Consider the following 23,651-nt stretch of genomic DNA (forward strand, 5'->3'; position numbering starts at 1 on the left):
TTGGCCACAATCAAGATAAATTACGCACAAAAATTTAAATTAACTCAAACACAAAACTAAATTAGTTGAAAAAAAAATTAGGGTTTCGGATTACCTTCTGAAATTTGGGGGAAATCACCGCCTAATGGGGAAATGTAAGCCCAATGGAAGAAATCGACGCCTAACCGTGGAAAATCGAAGAAGATTGAAGGAAATCGAAAGAATTCGAAACCGGAATAGGTTAAATCAAAGGAAATCGGGGGAGGAGGAAAGAGAAGAGCGAGAACGAGAAGGAAGAGGGAGGCCGAGAGGGAAAAGAGAGAAGGAGACGAGAGAGGGAGAGGGAAGAGAAAGGCCGAGAGAGAAAGAGACGAGAGAGGGAGATGGGGCGAAAACGAGAGATAACAAGAGAGAGGGAGCAGAGAACGAAGACGAGCGCCGAGCGAGAGGAGCAGAGACGAAGTCGGGCGAAAATTTTCGTCCAGAGACGAAGGCTGAGCGAGAGGAGAGGAAAAAGGAAATGAGGGTGATTTTTTAGTTTCGGGGGGGGGGGAAAGAAGCGACGCCGTCACTCGTGGTAATTCGATGACTTGAAAAAAATGGCGGAAACAGAATTCCGTCGTTTTTGCCTGAGGAGATGAAACGGTGTTATCTCACTTCAAGTCAATTCATTCTGGACTAACACCATAAATGGGATGAACTAGGTAATACGGGGGGAATTCATTCCACTTCATTGTGGACTAACCCCCCCTTAGTGCAGAGCGACTCTAGTTGTATTTTTTCAAACAAACTGAACTCCAAAAAGGCTTTAAAATAGTCAGCCAATTCAACAAGCAAAGTCGACTCGGCCCGAGTCATTGTGTTTTCCAACTGCGTCAAATTCTCGACTGCGTCAAATTCTCGACATTGTGTTTTCCAACTGAGTCAAATTCTCGACTGCGCGGCCCTCTCTTTTATCAGTTTCGTCTGTCATCCGTGGTTTACAACTTACTGACTACTGCGCATTGGTGCCATACTGCCAATACTCCCGCCTTTTCTCGAGGACTTCGTAGAACTAGGGTTTTCTCTTCGCCTACGTCCAGTGGATTGGTAAGCTTACACAGAAGCTCGTCTGGTTTGATTTATAGGGACAAGTTTCTGGAAGGGCCTTCAATGGAGAACGCGCATAATGGGCAAGAAGATCCGAGAACGGCAGAGAGCGACGAAGAGCCCGTGATTGGGCCTGGCCCCGCTGCACCGCGTCGTCCCAAGCGCCCTCTGCAGTTCGAGCAAACATTTCTCGATTCGCTTCCCTCTGCTCACATGTGAGATTTTTCTGCTTGATGCTCTCTGTTGTGAAGGAAATTATTACTTCCTTTTTAGAGTTATTGAGTTTTTTCCTATTGGGTTGGGAAGTAGTTATCGTGTCGAAGCTATTTGGTGAAAGAAACTGCTTACAAAGCCGCGGATTTATTGTTTCTCAATCAGTTGGCCAGATACTGAGAGCATTGAGACTGCTGATTTTGTTATTTATTTTAACGAGTAAAATGAACAATATGAGTTGTTATATGCTTGGGTGGACTTCATCTCTTCATCAGCACACTACCAGAAATTGTTGGATGTCAAAATGGCTTGGTTACTATTTGTCGTTGTAGCTTGGTTTGAAAAATTGTTTTTGCCTCTAGAGCACTGTCATTAGTAGTATCTGGCTGGTAAAGAATCCGATCAAGAGAGTAACTTGTGACTTCCGTAGTTGGAACAAAGAGGCCAGTTGCACATAAGGGAATTATTTCCCAACTTTAAATTGAAGTTTACTGGTGATTTACTAGCAAAATTTCCAGCCAGGGGTATATCTATATGGCGGTTTTATGCAGAAAATTGGAAAAAAGGCCTTTAGTCCTTCTCTATTACATTGCTTTTTACTCATCAAACACATAAAATGAACATTGAACAGCTTGAAATGGAACACAGACCTACTTGTAGGTGTTGCAGTGCCTCTTCCAACCATTTTCTAGAGACATGCTTTTACTTGTGGAAAGGAACACTGGTTTAAGATAGTGGATTCTCTTACTCAAAAGAAACAGCCTTTCAAATTTCTACAGTTTGAATTGCATTACCAGTTCTTCTGATCTAATTGATGAAGTCTGTCACTCACCGAAGGTAAACCTCATATAACTCAAGCTTACATTGATCTGCAGGAAAAGTGTAAATTGCTGAGGGTGTGTCTCACTAGCTTTCTAGATCCTATGTGGGAGAGTGAACATACTTGGATCAGATCCATCTCTCTTCCATAATCACAAAGCTTAGGTACTCCAGCTTTCCCTTAAAACTAGAAAGTGGATTTTTAAAAAAAATTATGTGAGATTATTGTCTAAATTAAGCCCAGAGTAGTTGTTTAAATTTTAAAAGGGATAAAAAATAGCCTTTCTCTTATTTCATCCACTTGATACCTGTACCATCAGGTACTTCTCTTTGCAGGTCATGGACGTATATCCTAGCACAGATTGTACTTGTGATAGTTTGAACATTATCCTTGGCTATTTGATTTTGAATTTCAGACAATCCACAAAAAAAATAAGGCTAGGATTCTCTTTTTTCTTTTTTATAGGTACGAAAAGAGTTACATGCATCGTGATGTGGTCACACATGTAGCTGTGTCATCAGCAGAGTTTTTCATCACGGGAAGCAGTGATGGTATGTCTGTTCAGGTCTCCTATTCCAAAATTTTTATGTAAATTTATTTTTGTTATTTTTTAATTCATGTAAGACATGGACATGAAAAGACATGATTTATTTATGCTTTTACTTCTCAATCAGGATGGCTTTTCTGTTTTTTTGTCATTCTGACCTTTTCTCTTAATTGCTTTTCCCTGCAGGTCATTTAAAGTTTTGGAAGAAAAATCCTTTGGGGATAGAGTTTGCGAAACACTTCAGATCTCACCTCGGCCCCATTGAGGGATTGGCTGTGAGTTATTATGAAGCATCTTTTCTACTGCGATGATGGCTTTTCTTGAACTCCTACACATTTTGTAAAAATATTCCGATCTGTCATCTATCCTTTTGATGTTTTGTTTTCTAAGAAACATTATGTTGATGAGATAAGCTTTGTTGTGATTTTTTGATATGAAGTTTTTTAGCTCTGGTTACACATGAAATTCCGGAAACCGCAAATGTTTTCATTTTACAGACTTCAAATCTCTTATTGGGGAATTAGTTTTTGCTTTTTTCTCTGTCATCAACCATGATCTGATTTAGTAATGCAGGTCAGTGCCGATGGCTTACTTTGTTGCACAATTTCCAGCGAAGAGTCTGTGAAGATATATGATGTTGTCAACTATGATATGATGGTCATGATACGCCTGCCCTATATTCCTGGCTCTGTTGAGTGGGTCTACAAACAAGGGGATGTCAAAGCTAAGCTTGCGATTAGTGAAAGCAGTTCCCCTTATGTGCACATATATGATGCACGGGGTGGTTCAAATGAACCTATTTCCTCAAAAGAGGTCCATTTTTACACTTTCTATGACATAGTTTCTTGGGTTGATCTGAAAAATGTTCCTTTTTGTAACTTTTTTAGATCACAATTCTTCTTACACGATGTCTTTTCTCCTCATCAGATACACATGAGCCCTATAAAAGTTATGAAGTACAACCCTATATCTGATGTTGTCATATCTGCAGACATCAAAGGGGTGATAGAATATTGGTGCCCTACAACTCTTCAATTTCCAGAAGACAGGTACATGCTTAACAAATTTCCCATTCTTCTGTTTGCCCATATTTTTACCATATATCATCAAATACACAATTGGTAATTCTGCTCTCGTACGTTTTTTGACTTTTCATCCTGGATATTTTATTGTTATTACTTTTTTAGCTGTCTAAGACATCTTTTTTTTCTTTTTTCTTGCTGGTGCAGAGTGAAATTCAGGCTGAAAACCGACACAAATCTCTTTGAAATTGCAAAGTGCAGAACATCTATCTCTGCAATTGAGGTAAACTTCTGTAGTTTTCACTCATACTTTCGGTGTTACCATAACTTTCGTTTTTTATTGTTTATTGTGCTTTAACTCCTTGTTTATATATAGCATTTTGTGGAGGCTAGAGCAAAAACAATAGATCGATGGTTCATGCGTATTTTTGAAACTTTGCACACCTTTTATGTTGCTTGAACTCAAAATATGAAGGAACAAAAAAGAAGAGAAGCACTTGTGATTTTGTAGAGGGAGGAACTTTTGTTGCTCTTTGATTAGCATTCTCTTTCATTTAGGATCTTTTCTTTTTTTGGAGAGGTGTCTTTCATTTAGGAAGTTGATTGTTGATATATATTCAAATGGACTTGCTAGAGTTTATGCTTAATCCCATGAACTCTTATTATAGTTACCTCAAAGTGAACACAATGCATGAAAAAGTTTAGATGATTTCAATTTGACAATTCAGGATTTATTTTTTCTCTCCCTACCCGGACTTTTTTATGTGTGTAATTAGTATTAGTCTCCTATTCTCCTATCTCATTTGTGCTATTCCATTCATACTCAATGATTCAGTGACTTTCCAATTATTATTGATATTCATCCAGAAATTAGATACACTTTTTCAGGTCAGTCCAGATGGTAAACTATTTGCTATTACATCCCCTGATCGTAGGATACGAGTATTTTGGTTTAGAACGGGTAAATTAAGGCGAACATATGATGAATCTCTTGAGGTATCTTATATTTAGCATTGAAAGTTCATTCTTGTACTATTAAAAAGAGTCTTTTTATTTCATCCTGCTGCTACAGTGAGATATGTGCTTAGTTGCTTCTGTTGGTTGGTTAGGTGGCCCAGGATCTGCAAAGAAGTGATGTTCCTCTATATCGATTGGAAGCAATTGACTTTGGGCGAAGGATGGCTGTAGAGAAGGAAATAGAGAAAACAGAAAATGTCCCACAACCAAATGCAATATTCGATCAGAGCAGTAACTTTATTATATATGCAACTCTTCTGGGTATAAAAGTATGCATTCTTGTCTTGTTTTGTCTTGTTAAATAGTGATGTAATGATATCATTTGATTCCATTGGGCTGACATCTAATGTAAAATCGTTTGGCTCTTATTCATTCGTTTGTGTGGACTTATTTTAATGCCCACATTAGGGTGTTTCACCATGTGAGGTCTTTGGTTCTAGCTTCAAAAGTGGCACGATGTCTTGGGGCTGTTTAGGTCTAACCAACACTATTCAGGGAAAAAAAAAAAAAACTTGAGGATATACCTATTGTGTTATGTGAAAACAAAAAAGAGGCTCATTTTTTATTGTCGTGTAAACACTACCCTGGACCAAAGTGTTCTTATATTCCTTTAAACCTACTCTTTTTATTGATATTAGTATTTAAGTCACTTTTTTTTTTTTTGAAAATTTAGTATTTGAGTCACTTGTACATGCAGTTTCTCAATGCCTAAGATTCCTATTTTGGCAGTAAAAACTTACTCCTTCATAAACAAGAAGGATGTAGTAAAGCTAAAAGTTATTCCCGATTACAGAAACCTTCTATGTTTCTCTGTATGTTATGTTAGACTTGGAAAGTTAATTTGTTCTCTTAAAGAGATTTGTTTGATCTCATCACCTTGGTTAATAACATGATCTTAATATCTTAGCTGTCTTCTCCACAATCTTCTTCCTTTTTCGCATTTCAATTCTAGTTTTTTTAACGGTGCTTGTGAGTCTATTTATATTGTTCATTAATAACATGATCTTAATCTCTTAGCTGTCTTCTCCACAATTTACTTCATGTTTTGCATTTCAATTCTCGTTTCTTAACGGTGCTTGTGAGTCTAATTATATGTTTCAAACAGATAGTAAATCTTCACACAAACAAAGTTGCAAGCATTCTTGGGAAGGTGGAGAATAATGATAGATTCCTGAGAATTGCTTTGTATCAAGGTGAAATAAGCAGTAAGAAGGTGAGAAAGATTCGTGCTGCTGCAGCTAATGTTAATGAAAGCAAGGAGCCTTTCATAGACCCAACTCTTGTCTGTTGTGCTTTCAAGAAGCATCGCATTTATCTGTTCAGGTATTAAAGCTGTAATATGCACTTAAACCTTCTGACTATACTGATTCATTCACATTTTGTCCGTGCATGAATGATTACTATGTGTAATAGGAATTACGTTGAATTATGCTAAATTACATCCGATAGTGTATGTACAGAAAGTTGAAGTCTGCATACGTGAAATATGAAATTCTTGTTGAGAAACCCCAGCTTTCAAATCCTGACTTTTGTGTCCTTTGGTAAATAGCCGACGGGAACCTGAGGAGCCGGAAGATGCATCCAAGGGAAGGGATGTGTTCAATGAAAAGCCACCTCCAGAAGAGTTGTTGGCAGTGTCAGACATAGGAAAATCTGTGACTACGTCTCTTCCAGACAATGTGGTAATGTTTCTGTAGTTTTTTTACTGCTTGCAACTAATTCAGTAACACTTTGAAATGAATATAGCTTCTTATTATTGTTGCACTTTATTAATCAGATTTTGCACACAACTCTTGGAGATATTCACATGAGGTTGTATCCAGAAGAGTGTCCAAAAACTGTGGAGAACTTCACAACACACTGCAGAAATGGCTATTATGACAATCTCATTTTTCACAGAGTCATCAAAGGCTTCATGATACAGACAGGAGATCCTTTGGGAGATGGCACTGGTGGGCAGTCTATTTGGGGTTGGGAGTTTGAAGATGAATTTCATAAGAGGTAATAAGAAGTGAGTTGCTGATTTCGTGAATAGTTGTTGCTTAGATTTGCACCAGGAAGCATTGTAAGTCTTGTGCCTATGAGTAACATGTGTTATTATTCTCTAATATCATTATGTACTCAAAGACATGACATGGAAGGTGACTTTAAAGTTGTGATTGATTGGTTCTCCTCAAAGTCAGACCCCCCCTCCCCCTATCTCCTGCTGTCAGTGGAAGACTTTTCATGAAATAGTAGACAGTTTCTTTGTTTAATTGTTATTGGAATCATGTTCCTAGAACAACTAATTCCCTAGCTGACTCCATTGCCAAGCAAAGAGCCTCCCTCCAATTGCTAGTTGTAACGGGAGAGCTCCTTCCTTGATCTTGTTTTTGTTCTTGGTTTGCCTTGAACAAAATCAACTTCTGTCAAAAAAAAAAAAAAAAAAAACAAAACATGTTTGTGTGTTGATGGGTAAAATACTCCTCCACTTTATAGTTGTAATGTGCTCCATGTCTCATGCTAGTTTTCTTAGACAGATTTTTTTTTTTTTTTTGGTATGGGAGAACAATCCCACATTAGTTGGGTTTGAATAGATCCTTTACTTAATAGTTGGAACGAGTTTTCTTAACTTCGGCTAGTCTTTTTGGGAGGACCAGACCTCACTTTAACAGCCAACATTGTTAAAGTTTCTTTCTAGAAGTCATAAAAACATACTTGTCGCTCCTTTCTGTCTCTGTGAATATTATTAACCCTTGTTTTTTAATCAGGCAGGCATTTGCTATCATTCGCATTGAAAAGGAAAATTTGTAACTTTAATTAGTTGCTTCCATTCGTGATTCCTCAAACTTCACTGTGAAAGATCATGTATCTAAAAAGTTTACTAGATTCAGTACAACCCTGGAAACATCAAGTTGGTACTTCAGTTTTGCAAACAAAAACTATCTCACATCCATACCACATAACAAACCAGGTTTACGTCCTCTTTCTTGACATTGTTTTGATCTTTTGTCACTGAAAAATCTCACATCTGCCTCTCTGATAACCTGCATATTTGTCAAAATTTTCGGGGCCTGACCACTTTGAAAGGCTTTGCCTTTTCTTTTCTTTGATCATTGTTAGTATGAAAAGTTTTCTTGTTTCTTTTAAAGATGTTTGAAATGAAAAAGAGTTGATTGTGCCATACATATATAATTGAGAAAAATTCTTCTATCGTCATCAGCTGGTTGGATGGTCCTTGTAGGCAATCATATATTTGAGAGATCTTCTCTTTATGTTAAAATTTTGTATGCAAGGTGTTCGTGTCCGAAGACTTGCTAGTTCTGTAGTTAGTAGCTCTACTAGTAAATGGGACTTCCAGACAACAACTTGTTGCTGGAAACTCCCTTCCTCTATAACCCATAATCTGTTTGAACCTTGCACATTTTGAATTTAATGTACCTTTTTCAGAAAATACAAGATAAAAAGTAAAAAAACCTTACCACTTTGCTTGTATATGCTTGGAGTATCACAGTAGTAAAGAATGTTCCATCATCTTAGCTGTTTTATTTTCAAAAAAGGATTGTTCAATCTATTTGTTTTTTTAAGGACATCCTTAGGTCATGTTAATGTGTACTGATGCCAATGATCGCCTAATGTTGGAATGTTGGAATACATAGTACATCTCTTTCTTGCATATATTTGGTTTCATTCCACATTTGGTGTTAGAGTACCTTACCCTTTTTTTTTTTTTGCAGCTTGAGACACGACAGACCCTTCACCCTATCAATGGCAAATGCTGGGCCAAACACCAATGGATCACAATTTTTTATTACCACTGTTGCGACACCATGGCTGGACAACAAGCACACTGTCTTTGGTAGGGTTGTAAAAGGCATGGATGTTGTACAGGTAAGAAGCTCTTGATCGTTTCTATTCTCTATTGTTGTTTTGTAGCCCCCTTTTTCCTCTTAAGACCCGTGAGTGTGTCATTATGGTTTTTGTTGCTTACACCCTTTTAAGAGCTTTCCATGCTGCTAGAACAGAAAAATTAAATTAGGAAAGGACCTCCCTCCAAGTGGTGAAAATTGACTCTGGGGAAATTTGTTTATAGTTATTTAAAGGGAGATGATTTTGCTTCTTTTTACACAATGTCTTTCCCAAAATAGGAAAAATCAGTCGAGCAGTCTTCTTTCTTCAGAAATTTTCCATTACGGACATCAAAGAGTGGAACAAATCACTACCTTTATTGTACAGTTGCTGATCTTCTGGTTGCTCTTTTTCTCTCCACAGGCTATAGAGAAGGTGAAGACAGACAAAAACGACAACCCTTACCAGGATGTAAAGATTTTGAATGTGACTGTTCCAAAGTCATAACACTGCTCTCCACATGGCGGGTCTTTAACCTAAGGTAGCTCCTAGCTCGTTCTACCATGAGGAGATTACTTCAAATAAACAAATCTAATTACTAAAATTATTTCATGGTAGAATTGGCCTCTGTTTTCATCTCTTTTCTGTGCTCTCTTTCATCATTGTACTGCTTTGACGCAGGAAGTTAGCTAATTAAATCACTTAGTGCTTTTTTTTTTACATCAGGTTGTAACAAAACTATGTTTGACATCTTCAGAATGATCCCCTCCTTTTTCCTGTTCTCAAACGGTATTGATTGTTATATGTAACTGAGCCTTTTCTATTTACTGTTTGTCAAAAAAAGTCCTCTCGGAAGTAGTATTCCCGAGTTAATTATGTGTAGTCGACCAGAAGTTGTGGTTTTCCTCATTTGGTCGAAAATGGTATATAATAATTCCGTTTACTTTCCATGCTCTCGTTGTTTGTATTACAGAGATCAAGGCAAGTTACTACTTGGTAGAAAACCGATCATTTGCTCTCCTGTACTCATAGATAAACTACATGGATGTTCCCAGAAATGCGAAATGTTTAAGCACTAAGCAAGAGCAGGAGGTTGTTCTAGAAGAAACCGGAATCATCTATTATCGTTTTTCTGTCCGTAGAAGATCTCGGCGCTGGTCTATTCAAAGAAGCTGGTAGATGACAACCGAGAGGCTCTGACCTCCAGACATTTAACCCAATGACTGTATCCCCCCGTTCTCGTTTTCAGACCAACTAAATATTCTGAAGCCCAAATACTTCATTTAGTCGTCAGTGCTTCCGTCACATTGGTTACGTTCCCTTTATATGTTATTTGTGTTCACACAATCCTCTTTGGCATGCGATCAAGAGATATTTAAAAAAAAAGATCTCGGCACTTCAATCTTCATTGCTCTAGTAGGCTCAGTGACCCAACCATTTAAGGAGTCTAGTCAAAACCCAGTTTTATAATCGGAGGAGAAATTACAAAAAATAAATCAAGTCTACTTATTACGGAAAGCGGAACTAATTATGGTAATTTTTAGTAAAAAAGGGCAACATATAACTGTTTTTAACCTCGGACGACCCGACAATGTGTTCTCATTTAGATCACAGACGAGTAAGCTTGCCCTCTTGCGATTCTGCTCTCAGCAATAACGGACGGATGATCGCTCGCCTCGTGGTACACTGACTCGTGGCCGCCCGGTCAAAAGCACCCTGCCCTATAAATACGCACCAATCCGCTTTCCACGATCCACCGTTCTTATTTGTCATTCTGGGAAGTAAGCAGATTGAACTTCCAGGGAGAGCGAATTGTTCTCTTGTGATTCCTAGTACTCGTACTCGATCGATGGCGGCGAACCAGTTCAAGTATGTCATCGTTGGCGGTGGCGTTTCAGCTGTAAGTATTTATGGTCTGCTGCAGTGTCGTTCGGCTTGAATTTCTTCTTCGATCGATTGATGTGGTGAACTTAGTGTTCATGTTTCCACTTCTGATACTCTTAATTCCAGCTTCTACTTTCGAGTTGAATTGCTTTTTCAGCTGAGAAAAGTTTTTGGTTTGCGCTATGAATTGGCTGAGGATAGTTTGTTATGTGCTGTACCTACGCTATGACCAGATTTGCTTCTTGGAATTTCGCGCTATTGATTTTTTTTTTCTCGTAAGTTTAGTTTTTTTGGCCTCTTTAGGGTTTAGATGTTGATATATCTGAGTGGATTTGTAAGCGAATGCTTGTTCTGTTTGTTGTTGATGCGATTCTTTCTCAGGTAAGTCACTAGACTTAAAGAAATAATGTGATTGACCTGCTAATCGGGATTTTATGATTTTAAGCATGTGGGCTATCCATTCGTCAGATTGTGGTAGCAAGTGTTTTTTTTTATAAATTTCAGTGTGAAACTTTTTTTTTTTTTTTTTGAAAAATTTCAGTGTTAAACTAACTAGAAGGACTTTGTACTATATTCATATAAATTAATAAACAATAACTTATCCAATAAAGTATTCCTGTGCACCTTTTGGATAAGTATACTGTACAAGATTTGTCTGCGCTTCCTATCAGCAGCTGTCTGTAAGTGTTGCAAAACCGCTGCTAAATCAGGGATGATGCGTGCAACAACTCTGAATTAGATAAAATGGTCTCTCCACCAAGTCGCATAAGATCGTTGGATTAGCTAGGGCCTTTCCAGATCCATGCTTCTCAGGTGATGCCAAGTCTCCGTCGTTTACTCGTGTACTTGATTCCAGCATTGATGTCCATTATGGGCCAACCTCAATGTACTTTGAGAAACTGACCAAATATCTAAAAGTACCAAATCATATTATATCCATCTTCCTGAAGAACGTTCGCTCTTAGTTCATATATAACTGCCGATATTCTGTTGTCATTCTTGGAAGCTCGTTTCTTTTTAAGAAAATGTCTGACTGCCGAAGGTCCTAGTGCAACTATAAAGTTTTAATATTTACAGAAACTAAAATATGTGCCTCTGAATGATGATACTCCGGTATTCTGAAGTTTGCTTACAAGATTTATGTGTTAATGAGAAACTAACTTGTTAATGTTTTGGCAGGGATATGCTGCTAGGCAATTTTCTAAACATGCTCTAAAACCGGGTGAGCTGGCAATTATTTCCAAGGAGGCGGTATGCTCCTAGCTCTTCTGTGTTCTCCTATGTTCTTAAAAACACTTCTTAATAATATGGTGCTAAACAAGCATGTGATCAAATCATAACTCTCTATTCAATTTGTAGTCCACTTGTCCTGTTGTATATACTGCAAAACGTTTTTGAAAAAACGAGAGTTATTTTCTGTAACTATAACTTTTAGAAGACATACTTGCCAAACTTAAAACTGAATAACATACTCTAAACAGCAGCATGCTATCATAAAGTATCAAACCTTTCCAAAATGGTGTTGTACATCTTGTGATCAGAGCCCGATGGATGCGTTCCTATAATTTCTTTAAATGGTTCAACTTTTAGGTTTTTTTTCAACCCTCAAACTAACAGACTGTCTCTTACAGGTAGCCCCTTATGAACGTCCTGCGCTTAGTAAGGCTTACCTATTTCCAGAGTGTAAGTCATTCTTCTTTTCTTTTCAACTAACTTCTTATTATTTTTTTGAATGGTATTGGATGCTTAATATGTTGTGTCTCAAAGAAAACTTTAACAGAAATTTAAATGCAGGTACCCTTTTTCCCTCTAAATCTCTATCATACTGTTTATTTTAGTTCGATACTTAAGATCTTGAAACAAGCAGAAAAAAAAGAAACATACTGAAGGAGCAATAGATTGCCGTAAGGTCAATTTGTTTTCAAAGTTGGAGTTAGATTCACTACTTACAATAATTTTTCTTATATCTAGTAGCTCAATTCTCATAATAACTAATGTTAAGGAATAGTCCCACATGGATTAGTGAGTACAAATATCTTAAGTTTATTAGTTGGGAAAGAGGTTTCCTAAGTTGGCTAGTCATTTGGGATGGGCCTTAGACTCAACTTTGCATGGTAACAGAGCAAGTACTCATATGTGGGCCTACACCTAAATTATCCACTTGTAGAGCTTCAAAAAGGCTCTACACTTAAATTATCCACTTGTAGTCCCACGTAAATTAAATGTGAACTATTTAAGAACGTCTATTTTTTCTTTCATATGACTTCTGGGATTAATTATCCAAATACCAAAAAATATTTTGGTATTACCTGCATATGCTATCAATAGAACCGTGAGAATGGCTTAAAGCCTTTGAGAACTACTTCACTGCTGTTTCACTTGTTAAACCCCTAAGCATATGCTTGCATAAAAAGTAGTGCTACTTTGTATCAATGGTGTGTTAAAACTGTTCTATGTTAATAAATTCGAACTTGGTTGTCTTAGGACAACAGCCCTTATGCATCTCATCCTCTTCTTCAATTCTATACGATCAAGATACTTCCTCTTTCTTTAATTATAACTGCAAAGTACCACTGTTAGTGTTTTACTTACTGGTCATGTGTGCACCTAACTTTGTTCACTTTTGTTCAACAACAATATTGTTTCTTGCCATATAATTCTATTTATTTGACTTTTTGAATTTCCTTAGTTTCTTTGAGTTTACTATCAACGGGTTACTCAAAGAATTACGTTTGCAGCTCCTGCAAGGCTCCCAGGGTTTCATGTTTGTGTTGGAAGTGGTGGTGAGAGATTACTTCCTGAATGGTATGCTGAGAAAGGTATGCAAGAACAGTTTGGCTTATCAGAAATACTAAATTTTATCTTTCTTCTCAGACCAGTGTTATTTTGCTAAAAAATCTTCATATTAGTCATCTTATATCAAAATTAATTTCTGCAGGCATAGAGCTAATCCTTAGCACTGAAATAGTTAAAGCAGATCTTGCATCCAAGACTCTCACCAGTGCGACTGGTGCAACCTTCAAATATGATACTTTAATCATTGCTACTGGTTCTACAGTATGTATCAGAATAGTCAAACAGCACCTTCTATTTCCATACACTCTTCTTACTTTTTATTTTATTATGCTTTTTGAACTTCTTGTTAATTTTCACAGAATTAGTAACGAATAGTTTTTTTTTCTGATTGTTTATCCTTGTGGCTGCAGGTTATTAAGTTGACTGATTTTGGAGTTCAAGGAGCAGATGCCAAAAACATACTTTATCTAAGAGAGATTGCTGATGCTGATAAGCTTTATGAGATCATAAAGGCAAAGAAGAATGGCAAGGCTGTGATTGTTGGAGGAGGATATATTGGTCTTGAACTCAGTGCTGTGCTGAAAATGAATAACCTAGATGTTACTATGGTGTACCCTGAGCCTTGGTGCAGTAAGTTATTTGCCCCTGATTTTCTTGGTTCCCTCTATTCCTAAATACTCTTGTCTTCGTAGTGAAGCAAATAGGTTTGAGAATAAAGAGTTCTATAAAATCAAATGTGAATTTAGTCTTGCTAAAGATGAAGCTTGTTTTCTGCAGTGCCTCGCCTTTTTACTTCTGGAATTGCTGCTTTCTACGAGGGTTACTATAAAAAGAAGGGAGTTAACATCATAAAAGGGACTGTTGCAGTTGGGTTTGACTCAAATTCAAGTGGAGAGGTCAGCCAGAAGTTCAAAATATTCTTTCACATGAGTTAGATTGGGAGTTAAAAATATAACTTAACTTCACAGAAATCTGGGTCTTGTGAATGTAATTTCTTGATTATCTCTTGAATTAGACTAGACAAATTGTCAAGCTTTGGAGACTGAAATATCTCAACATGGAAATCTCATTGAGTATCATGCTCACTTTTAGTGTCTAAAGCCTTAAATTTGTTCAGGTGACAGCGGTTAAGCTGAAAGATGGGCAATCGCTGGAAGCAGACATTGTCGTGGTTGGTGTTGGTGGACGCCCACTAACAACACTATTTAAGGGTCAGGTTGAGGAGGATAAAGGTGGAATCAAGGTCTGTCATTTTTTCAGTCTATTACAGTTGTGCATTCTGTACTGAGAACATCTGAGTATAGTCCATTTTGCTAGACAGTCTGTTTAACTGTGTCTCTGTTATTTGACTGCTGCAGACTGATGCTTTCTTTAAGACCAGCGCTCCTGATGTGTATGCTGTAGGAGATGTAGTTACATTCCCTTTGAAGCTGTACAATGAGCTGAGGAGAGTTGAGCACGTTGACCATGCTAGGAAATCAGCTGAGCAGGCTGTCAAGGTAAAATTATTCACGTCAACAAACCCACCAATAGAATCATGATGTGATTCTACGTACATGGGAATTCTCTTCTTTTGATTTTCTGGCCTTGCTTCTCGTTGTGAATCATTACATCAACTGTTTATTCACTTTTCCCAACCGTTGTATATTGTGAGACAGCCACTTAGTTTCAAAGTCTTATATTGGCAGGCTATTAAGGCGAGCGAAGAAGGGAAATCCATTGATGAGTATGACTATCTCCCGTATTTCTATTCACGTGCCTTTGATCTCTCATGGCAATTTTACGGTGACAATGTTGGAGACACGGTACTTTTTGGAGACAGTGACCCAGCATCGCCAAAGCCCAAATTTGGTACATATTGGATCAAGGATGGGAAGGTAGTAGGAGCCTTCCTTGAGGGTGGAACACCGGAAGAAAACAAAGCCCTGGCCAAGGTGGCAAGAGTCCAACCCACGGTGGGAGATGTGGATCTAGTGCAGGAGGGCCTCAACTTTGCGAGAAAGATCTGATTTGTTTAAAAAATGATATCAGTTCCTTTTCTAATGTCATTTGCTGATTCTCTTTAGGTAGTAAGTGGGGTTTTATTATCACCTAATATAAACAGACAATAATGCGGAATGGATTAGGTGTGCATAGCGGGATTACCATGGAATATGTTCATGTTTGAAGTATAATGAAAGAGACAAGAATGAGGCTTCATGTTTTCCAGTAAAAAACATCCCTGAAAGTTGTCCTAATTGAATTAGCAGAGATCGTGAAAAAGGCATAACAAATAGAAACATATTTCTTTTAAATTCAGCATTACAGTAATTAAACATCTCTATAAAAACAAATGTTGGACCCATTCCTTCAAATAAAAGGAGAAAAGATTATACGACCTCTGTTTTTCACAGTACATACAAAAACTAACGAGACGTTGAGCTTTCTACTTGGGTAACTTTTGACCTAATCTAGACAGCTTACAACTCAGAAAAGTCAATAAAAATTTAATTAGAGGTGCTTGTTGCATACCACATGAGTGATAGCATTTCAATTTGGGTGAATTCAATTTTAATTAAAATCCTAGCTGTTTAAATGCTAGACCCGTAACCTCTGGTTGCCGGTGGAACCAAATAAGTTTCGGTGAGGCTTCTCGATCTTACACTACCCAACGGAGGGGTAATTCCGTCATCCATTTTTTTGTGAGTAAATTAATCTCCACTGAGCGGGAAACCACGACCTGTTTTCCCTCGCAAATACTCTTGAGCAGCCGACCCCAACGTTGTCCATCCTCTCTGCTAGCGCCTTCTTCTGTTTACCCCGGAATAAAAGAGGTAGGACGTTAGTTTTTTTCTCATTTTCGAAATTACCGGTCGAATGCGAGAATGAACGTTGATGGTAGAAGGAGAGATCGGGGGAATTTGATAAATAACAGGAAACAGAAGTTGTTCCGCAACGCTACGGAAGAGCTCGAAGGAAAGCTAGGATTTGAGCTCTTTACTGAAGGGGATAAAAGGCTTGGATGGCTACTCACTTTTGCATCTGTAAGTGCGTCGATCCCAAACACATTTCCTTTGCTACGTTTTTTAAGAAAGCCGTGTTCCTAAAATTCGAGTCTAACAATTCTTTTCACAAAGAGATTAAGCTGGTCTGTTTTATACACGGGGTTTTTCTCGTTCTTCATTTTCTTCAGTTCATGGTAATGCTCTGCGTGGTTTTAGATGTGGAATGTGTCTACATAAACACCACACTAAAGGCAAGCGCTTTTGTTTTGAGGTTGCGTAAAGATGAGGACATACAGGTATACTTATAAGCTGCAATAACACCTGACGCGCAGTAAATTTTAGGTTCCGGGTTCATAACTTCCGTAGTAAATTGTGTAAGATTTTATTAAAAATCTCTTTATTCACCACGAATTATAACCAGAGTTTACATTGAAATTTATACATTAAATTGCTAACTCACTCCCCCTCGATCTGTTCAGTTATCCCCGAGACAGGACTAAGTGTACGATAATAACCATTCACCTACGTAGTTTGGAGAACATTACCCAACAAATAATTATGCAAATGCGTTGCATATCAGTTGCTAGAATAGTGCCCCTTCCCCTTCAGAAAGAAAAAAAGTTCATGTAATTTGATATTGTAAACTCTGTCTTGGCACATTTTCCTATCAAAACCATCCACGTGCAACATATACATTTTTCTCGAGCTCATGGTTTTCCTGCTGTGTCCTATATTCCTTGAACGCTAATTTCTCGTTTTCAATTGCTGTTCGTATTGGGGTAATTTTATTTTTGTTTTTTTAGTTCAATTTGTTGTTTGATTCTGTCCTTCCATGTGTTGGAATGGGCCTGTCTTTAATATGCAAGTTGCGCTTTCGCTAACAGGTCGATCTTTTGGTGCAATGGTTAGTAACATGGGTATCAGAGCAGGTGGTCTCGAGTTCGAGTCTCGCTCCCCCCGTTTTTTTCGTCCCCACATAGGTGGGATTTTGTCTTTGGCCGTCCCCGTATAGGTGGGATTGTGCATTTGTATTTGTACACGGGTGTTCCCCGTGCGGGGGAGTGTTGGAATGGGCCTGTCTTTAATATGCAAGTTGCGCCTTCGCTAACAGGTCGATCTTTTGGCGCAATGGTTAGTAACATGGTATCAGAGCAGGTTGGTCTCGAGTTTGAGTCTCGCTCCCCCCATTTGTTCCGTCCCCGCATAGGTGGGACTTTGTCTTTGGCCGTCCCCGTATAGATGGGATATTGCATTTGTATTTGTACACGGGTGTTCCCCGTGCAGGGGAGTGTTGGAATGGGCCTGTCTTTAATATGCAAGTTGCGCCTTTGCTAACAGGTCAATTTTTTGGCTCAATGGTTAGTAACACCATGTGCATCATACGTTTTAGTTTACATTGTTTGATCTGCAAAGTTGTTTAAAATATCCTCTCTCTAGTTTCATCAGTATTGCTCTCATTTGCTATTGATGTTAATTCAGTTATTAGCATTTCAATAGTTCTTTTCATCCTGTTGTTCTTCTTGGTTAATCAGTAAAGTTCTCTTTCAGTTGTCTTCCAGATATGATGGTGCATGATGGAGGCTATGCATATATTTTAAAACTGGTTCATATATAGTAACAAGACAATTATTTGTTGTTTGTTTGGTCACCATCTTGTGAGTTTTCAAGAAACGCGATTGAATTTCAAGATAGATAAGCATGCTCCTAGGATTTTTTTTCTAAGACATGGACATTATACCATTTTTCTAGTTCATCAATTGAATTTGCATTTAAATGAAAGACCTTATTTAATTCCATAAACAATAGAATATTAGTCCACAACATGCATAAAAAGGCATAAACACCAACTTTGACAGACATTATTCACTTCTCTCTCCCTTCTATTTCTTCTAACACCTTCCCTGGTAGAATCCAAATACAAATAACAAGGATACATTGCATTTTGCAGAATATAATTCTGGGTTCTGGTTGAATTGAGTTCGGATATTTGAGTCTCAATATCATTTTTTTAAAACACAGGTAGCATGCTAGTTGAATGGAAAATTTATTGGTTCTAATTGTTTACATGTTTGTTATGCAGTCATCTTGGGAGGATCAAGATACTAACAAGACCTATAGCTGTGTTGATCTTTACTTTGCTTCTCAGGTAATTATCTCTATATGTTTATTTTGATTTTCAAAGCCTGTTACCTCTCGTTATTAGTTTCTTCTTTTAGTATAAAGATATCTGTTAAGTATGCTAGACCATCAATGCTTAATTCTTTGCCCACATTCCTTTTTGGCTGGGCTGTGTGTAACCTATCTTACTTGATGCAGGATGGATCCACTTTTAAGTCCAAATATAAGTTTTCTCCTTATTTCTATGCTGCTACAAAGGCAAGTTATTTTTGTGCTGCATGATAAATTTCTTATATATTCCATGTCTATTCTTGTTTAACCACAGAGGCTTAGATCCTAGAATCTACTTTCTAAATAAAATTTCTTGCTGTTTGTCATCCTTTTTCTTGTTCATTTATAGAACTCAAGTATGCTGGTCTTGTTTACTTTTTCATTTTTCAGGAAAACCTGGAAATGGATGTGGAGGCATATCTTAGGCGACGGTATGAAGGACAAATTAATCAAATAGAAATTGTGGATAAGGAGGACTTGAATTTGGTAAACTGTGATGCTTATAAGTATTTGAATTTCTACAGCATATCTTATTTCTTGTTTATGAAATATTCCCGTTTGGACTTTTTTTTAGTTGCTTCAATGATGAATTGAGATGTTTTCCAGATTTTTTTTTAAATATGAAAAACTCCGAAACAATTTGTGGCTCAAAATTCTTATTGCGTTTAAACTGAAAAATGGAGAGAGGGTATCCAACTTTTTTATTTGGATTAGATATCATTGTGTCTGATCTGCTTTCAACAGGATATGGGGAACTTATCCTCAGATTAAGTGAAAAAAGCAGTTTTTTGTACAATGTCTGATATAGTGTATTTTCTATTTTGACAGAAAAATCATTTGTCTGGCTTACATAAATCTTATCTGAAGATTTCATTTGACACTGTCCAACAATTAATGCACGTGAAGAGGGATCTAATGAGTGTTGTTGAAAGGAATCAAGCAAAGTTAGATGCTGCAGAAGCTTATGGATCTATATTTAGTGGGAAAAGGTTGATCAGTCAATCCCAAGCAAGCTAACGAACCATGAGAAAAACAATGCATTGCTTCCTCTCACATATTTACTTCTTTTTCCCCCTTTTGTTCTTATCTGTGTGAAGCTAACACTTTTTCTGGAGCATTTTTGCATAATCGTTCCATCCTTCTTTACATTATTTAATTACATGTTGTTGTGGTTTCTTTGCGCTAAGGTGCTCCTTTTGTTGTTGTCATGAAATACAGCAACCAAAGATCTCAAGACTATATTGATTGTATAGTTGATCTACGTGAATATGATGTTCCCTATCATGTACGCTTTGCAATTGATAACGGTGAGATCCTGTTTTATCCTCAAATTATGTTATGACTTTGGTTAGTCGTTCTCAAGTTTCTTCCATGTCTTTTTGTTAGTGGCCAGATTTTTACCTTTCACTGGGTGCTTTTTGTTATGCAGATATAAGATGTGGACAGTGGTATGACGTTAGTGTATCTAGTAGTGATGTCATTCTTGAGAGGAGGGCAGATCTACTACAACGTGCTGAAGTCTGTGTCTGTGCATTTGATATTGAGACAACAAAACTTCCCTTAAAATTTCCTGATGCTGAATATGATCAAATAATGATGATATCTTACATGGTAGACGGACAAGGATACTTGATAATCAACAGAGAGGTGTGATGAAATAACTTACCTGTTACCTGGTTTTAACTGTCACTCTTCTTTTGCTTCATTTTTTTCTTTGTTTTGCAAAATTAGTCAAGTAAAAATTGGACAAGTTAGTTTTTCTTCAAAATTTTATTTGGATATCATAATATGTTTTATTGAAAAAAATCATAATTTTTCTTCATTTTTCCATATCATAAATGGTCTCAAACTGCCCATATTATGCAATTTTTTTGATAATTACATGTTGTCTCCATCCTTAGCTTGACCTAGTTCATACTATGCTGGGGTCATCTTTATAATTATTTCTCCTAAATGAGTGTTTTCATGTTTCTCTTCATAACTTCTATCCTTGTCATTTCTAGCCTTCTATATTTTATTAATTCACCTATAAACATGAGCAAAACCTTCTCGTTGGAGCTCTGTCAGGTCTACATGGAACAAGTTCTTACCATCTCAAGTAACTTCCTCCTATTATTGCCACTATGAGTGTTTTCTTAGATGTGGAATGTTTTCATATCATCTCAACTGGCTTCCTCCTCTAATTGGCACTACAAGTGTTTTCATAGATGTCCATTTCTAATGTTGTCTTTCCTAAAATTTTGCTACATATCTATCTCTATTTTACTCATCTTTTCCATATGCATCTTTGCATATTTTATTATTTTCTTTTGTCTATTTTTAATTTCGTTTATTGTTATTTATTGAAAACAACATCATTGCATGTAAAAATCTAGATTTGAGTGAAGGAAGATGAGAAAATTGAGAGAACAAGGAGAAAGGAGAAGAAGAAATTTCTGAAGAGTATGAAAAGCTTTGTTGGGAACTATGCATGAATTCCTAAATTTTTTAAATATGTGTTTTGAGTTAAAAATTACAAAAATGCCCCTATACACTTAATAAACCTTAGTCTCCTTATATCTCTCTAACTACACATCTTATGTACATGAAAATTTAACCATTGACATAATTAAAGAAAATTAACTACTGAAGTGGTAAAATGACCAAAATACTCCTAGATGTATTTTCTAACATTGCAGATGTTGCTTCTTCACTATGAGCAGCCTAGACAATAAAGTATTGCTGGTCTAACAATTGTCTTTAAGAACTTTGCGTGGGGATGTTTACTTGTGCAAATCACATGCCACTTGTAAAGCTGATCTTGAATCACTCAACATATGTACTAAAATAGTCACATCCTCAATATCACTTCGTTCTGAGTGGTAGAGGATCAATAGCAGTTGTTGCCACTTTAGAGTATATCTTGGCCTTATTACCCGCTAAGGACTCACATTCTCTTCAATTTATTAAATAAAATCGTTGTTTGTATACTTATTTGAAACCCTTGGGTTTTAAAGCTTGTCTCCACTCTACTTCTCTATAAACTGTATCCCTTCATCAAATTGAAAATTTATCATATTCAACAACTTTCATTAGAGGACAAACTAAATCCATAAAATATGCTGCACTATTTTCATTGAAAACATCTCATCAACTTCTATTATGTCTAAGGTTAAAAATATGGGTAGGCCATGTAACAAGATCAGACCAGAGCTTGGGTTTGCTGTGATACCATGAAAAACTAGGCTAGTTTCACCTAAAATGCTGGCTGAATTTAAAAAGCTTTTTCCTAGTAATCAGTCCCAAGATCATTTGAACTTAGACAATTAACTCAAGTCATACTGTACATCAATGGGCCATAGAGAGTTTTTTTACCAATTGGAGCTGCACTTGCATATTGTTGAAACTTAGGATTCCATGATGTATAATCATGGTAGAACAAGATTAAGGGGTGAGAAGAAGAAGAAAGTTGTGGAGAGAAGGTTTTAGAAAGAGAAGAGGAAAAGTGAGGAATTTGGAGAAAATAAGAGGAAGATTAGGGTAAGGGACTTAGTCCAAACCCTCCCCCTTAAGCTCTATTTATAAATGATAAAAGTGCCAATATTATAATTATACCTTTCACCCTAGTAAGAGTGAAGAAGAGACAAAAAATATAAACTAATTACATCAATGACACTCCAACACATTCGTATCTTTTAATACTCCCCCTCAAGCTGGGAGGTAATGGCAATGATCCTAGTTTGAAGCAAATAACATCAATGTAGTAAAAATCTCCTCCATCACGGTGTCCTAAGGATAAGTATGAAACCGGGCGCAAACTCTCAAAGGGTAGAAATGAGTGATAAAACATTAGTCAAAACCAACCTCAAATGATTTTGAACAAATATAGTGATAATAATCACTAAAGTGGGTAATGCTTGTCATTCATAAGATGACGATAAAAAAACCCAAGGGTATTAACAAAAAGTCTCAATGGACTTAAAAACACCCATATATATAAAATGGACCAACCAAAGCAACGCTTTAAAAAAGGTTGACCAAAGGGGTGAGTATGAGTCAAATAAAGGACGGTAGAAGAAAAACTACAAAATAATAAAAGGGTAATGGGTAATCAAAGGAAGATGAGGTAAAGAAATTGGGGCCATCAAGTGCTTTATTTTCTGAAGTAATTCAAATCTCCATCATATGAACCATTGTCGACAACAGTCAACAAATAATGAACCCAAGGCAAGTATCTGAGGAGTTCTTCAATAATAATGTCTCAATCAAAGAGACACAATAGTAACTGCGGAAATGGGCTAATGCTCAAATAACACATACCAAATATGCAGTTATATAGCAGCGGATAATCGGTAATTAATGAAAGTCTTTAAGAATAATAAGTACACATGAAATAATTTGTAGCGAGTCCATTCTTGAAGAAGGAAGTTGTGCAGCAAATAATAAGTTGACGATAATCCAAGGTAATTATTCGAGTAAAAAAAAGAGTCACGTCGAGTCAAGAGCTGAGTCAGTGTTAGACCAATGTAACAGAGTCAATACCAAAATACAATTATCAGACCAGTTATAGCTTGAACGAATTTCACCGATTGATAGTCTGAGTGAGGTTACTCATTTCATAAGGGGATAAGTTTACCGAGTGCTTCTCCAACATGCTGTTAATATGTTATAAGGATTTCTCATAACCAGAGAAGAAACACATGTTTTGAATTTGATCCTAGATCAAAATCTCCTTACATAAATACTTTTGTAATTTGTAGCATTAAATTAAGTAACTACTTTTTTTGGGAAGTTGCCATAATTCAGAATAGAACATTTTTTCTCTTTGACAAATAAATCAAGGAAAATTTCTAAAAATAAGATGATCTTCTAAACATTCTCTCCAGATATTGTTAGTTAACAAACAGAAACTTTCCAAGGGTAGATCATGAGATACTTTCTTGATATTGTTGATCAATGATAACAACTAAAAAAGTGAAGCAAAAAAAATTCGGCTTAAATTTGAATCTTCGCATGTAAAGGATACCAACATGACCTTTGATTCTTCCAATGCGAATATTTCCTTAAATATAAATCAGATTGACATGAAAGTTTCTCCTTTTGAAACTAGACTTAAATACCTTTAATCTAAGCATAAGTTATCTTTAGAAAATATACTTCTTTTGAGATAAATAATCTGATAGAATTCGGACTCTGTAATCTGGTCGAACTGAGTACTTTTTCTTCTTTGGCCAGCATGACCGTTGACTCTTCCGAGATCAATATCTCCATCTAAAAAACTCAAATTGAGAATTGGTTTAATATGTAAGAAAATAGACTTACAA

The 23,651-nt window shown here is 36.7% G+C and overlaps 3 protein-coding genes across 7 annotated transcripts in view; all 3 read left to right on the forward strand.

Annotated features, from left to right (window-relative positions):
* Positions 1–977: 977 nt before the first annotated feature.
* LOC137958814 (peptidyl-prolyl cis-trans isomerase CYP71) lies at positions 978–9,447 on the forward strand. 3 transcript variants are annotated; one of them, XM_068805962.1, is made up of 14 exons: positions 978–1,283; positions 2,567–2,652; positions 2,835–2,923; positions 3,222–3,461; positions 3,576–3,697; positions 3,878–3,953; positions 4,559–4,666; positions 4,780–4,956; positions 5,793–6,010; positions 6,237–6,369; positions 6,465–6,688; positions 8,404–8,557; positions 8,939–9,056; positions 9,242–9,447. In XM_068805962.1, the coding sequence occupies exons 1-13, from the start codon at positions 1,132–1,134 to the stop codon at positions 9,020–9,022; spliced, it is 1,863 nt and encodes a 620-aa protein (XP_068662063.1). In that variant the 5' UTR covers positions 978–1,131; the 3' UTR covers positions 9,023–9,056; positions 9,242–9,447. The 3 variants fall into 3 exon arrangements, with proteins under 3 accessions (XP_068662063.1, XP_068662062.1, XP_068662064.1); XM_068805963.1 differs by adding an exon at positions 2,157–2,265 and having other exon boundaries at positions 1,196–1,283; positions 8,939–9,443; XM_068805961.1 differs by having other exon boundaries at positions 8,939–9,445.
* Positions 9,448–10,122: 675 nt separating this feature from the next.
* On the forward strand, positions 10,123–15,432 carry LOC137958646 (monodehydroascorbate reductase-like). The gene is made up of 10 exons (XM_068805726.1): positions 10,123–10,415; positions 11,579–11,650; positions 12,031–12,082; positions 13,138–13,218; positions 13,338–13,456; positions 13,606–13,825; positions 13,973–14,091; positions 14,313–14,438; positions 14,554–14,694; positions 14,884–15,432. Exons 1-10 carry the CDS (start codon positions 10,365–10,367, stop codon positions 15,202–15,204), a joined length of 1,302 nt encoding a protein of 433 aa, XP_068661827.1. The 5' UTR covers positions 10,123–10,364; the 3' UTR covers positions 15,205–15,432.
* Positions 15,433–15,985: 553 nt separating this feature from the next.
* The window catches only part of LOC137960381 (DNA polymerase epsilon catalytic subunit A-like), a 51,027-nt gene continuing 43,361 nt past the window's right edge, over positions 15,986–23,651 (forward strand). For all 3 annotated transcript variants that reach the window (XR_011114150.1, XM_068807989.1, XM_068807990.1), the window contains exons 1-7: positions 15,986–16,218; positions 18,260–18,325; positions 18,496–18,555; positions 18,739–18,834; positions 19,177–19,337; positions 19,567–19,655; positions 19,778–19,995. Coding sequence is in view for 2 of the 3 variants with exons in the window: in XM_068807989.1 (XP_068664090.1) it covers positions 16,060–16,218; positions 18,260–18,325; positions 18,496–18,555; positions 18,739–18,834; positions 19,177–19,337; positions 19,567–19,655; positions 19,778–19,995 (849 nt within the window). In the remaining variant the exon portion in view is untranslated. The remainder of the gene's footprint in view (positions 16,219–18,259; positions 18,326–18,495; positions 18,556–18,738; positions 18,835–19,176; positions 19,338–19,566; positions 19,656–19,777; positions 19,996–23,651) is intronic.

Source organism: Aristolochia californica, unplaced genomic scaffold (assembly GCF_029961685.1).
Source record: "Aristolochia californica isolate CCGP_79_NKW_82.1479 unplaced genomic scaffold, dmAriCali1.0.hap1 SCAF_3, whole genome shotgun sequence".
Lineage (NCBI taxonomy): Eukaryota > Viridiplantae > Streptophyta > Magnoliopsida > Piperales > Aristolochiaceae > Aristolochia > Aristolochia californica.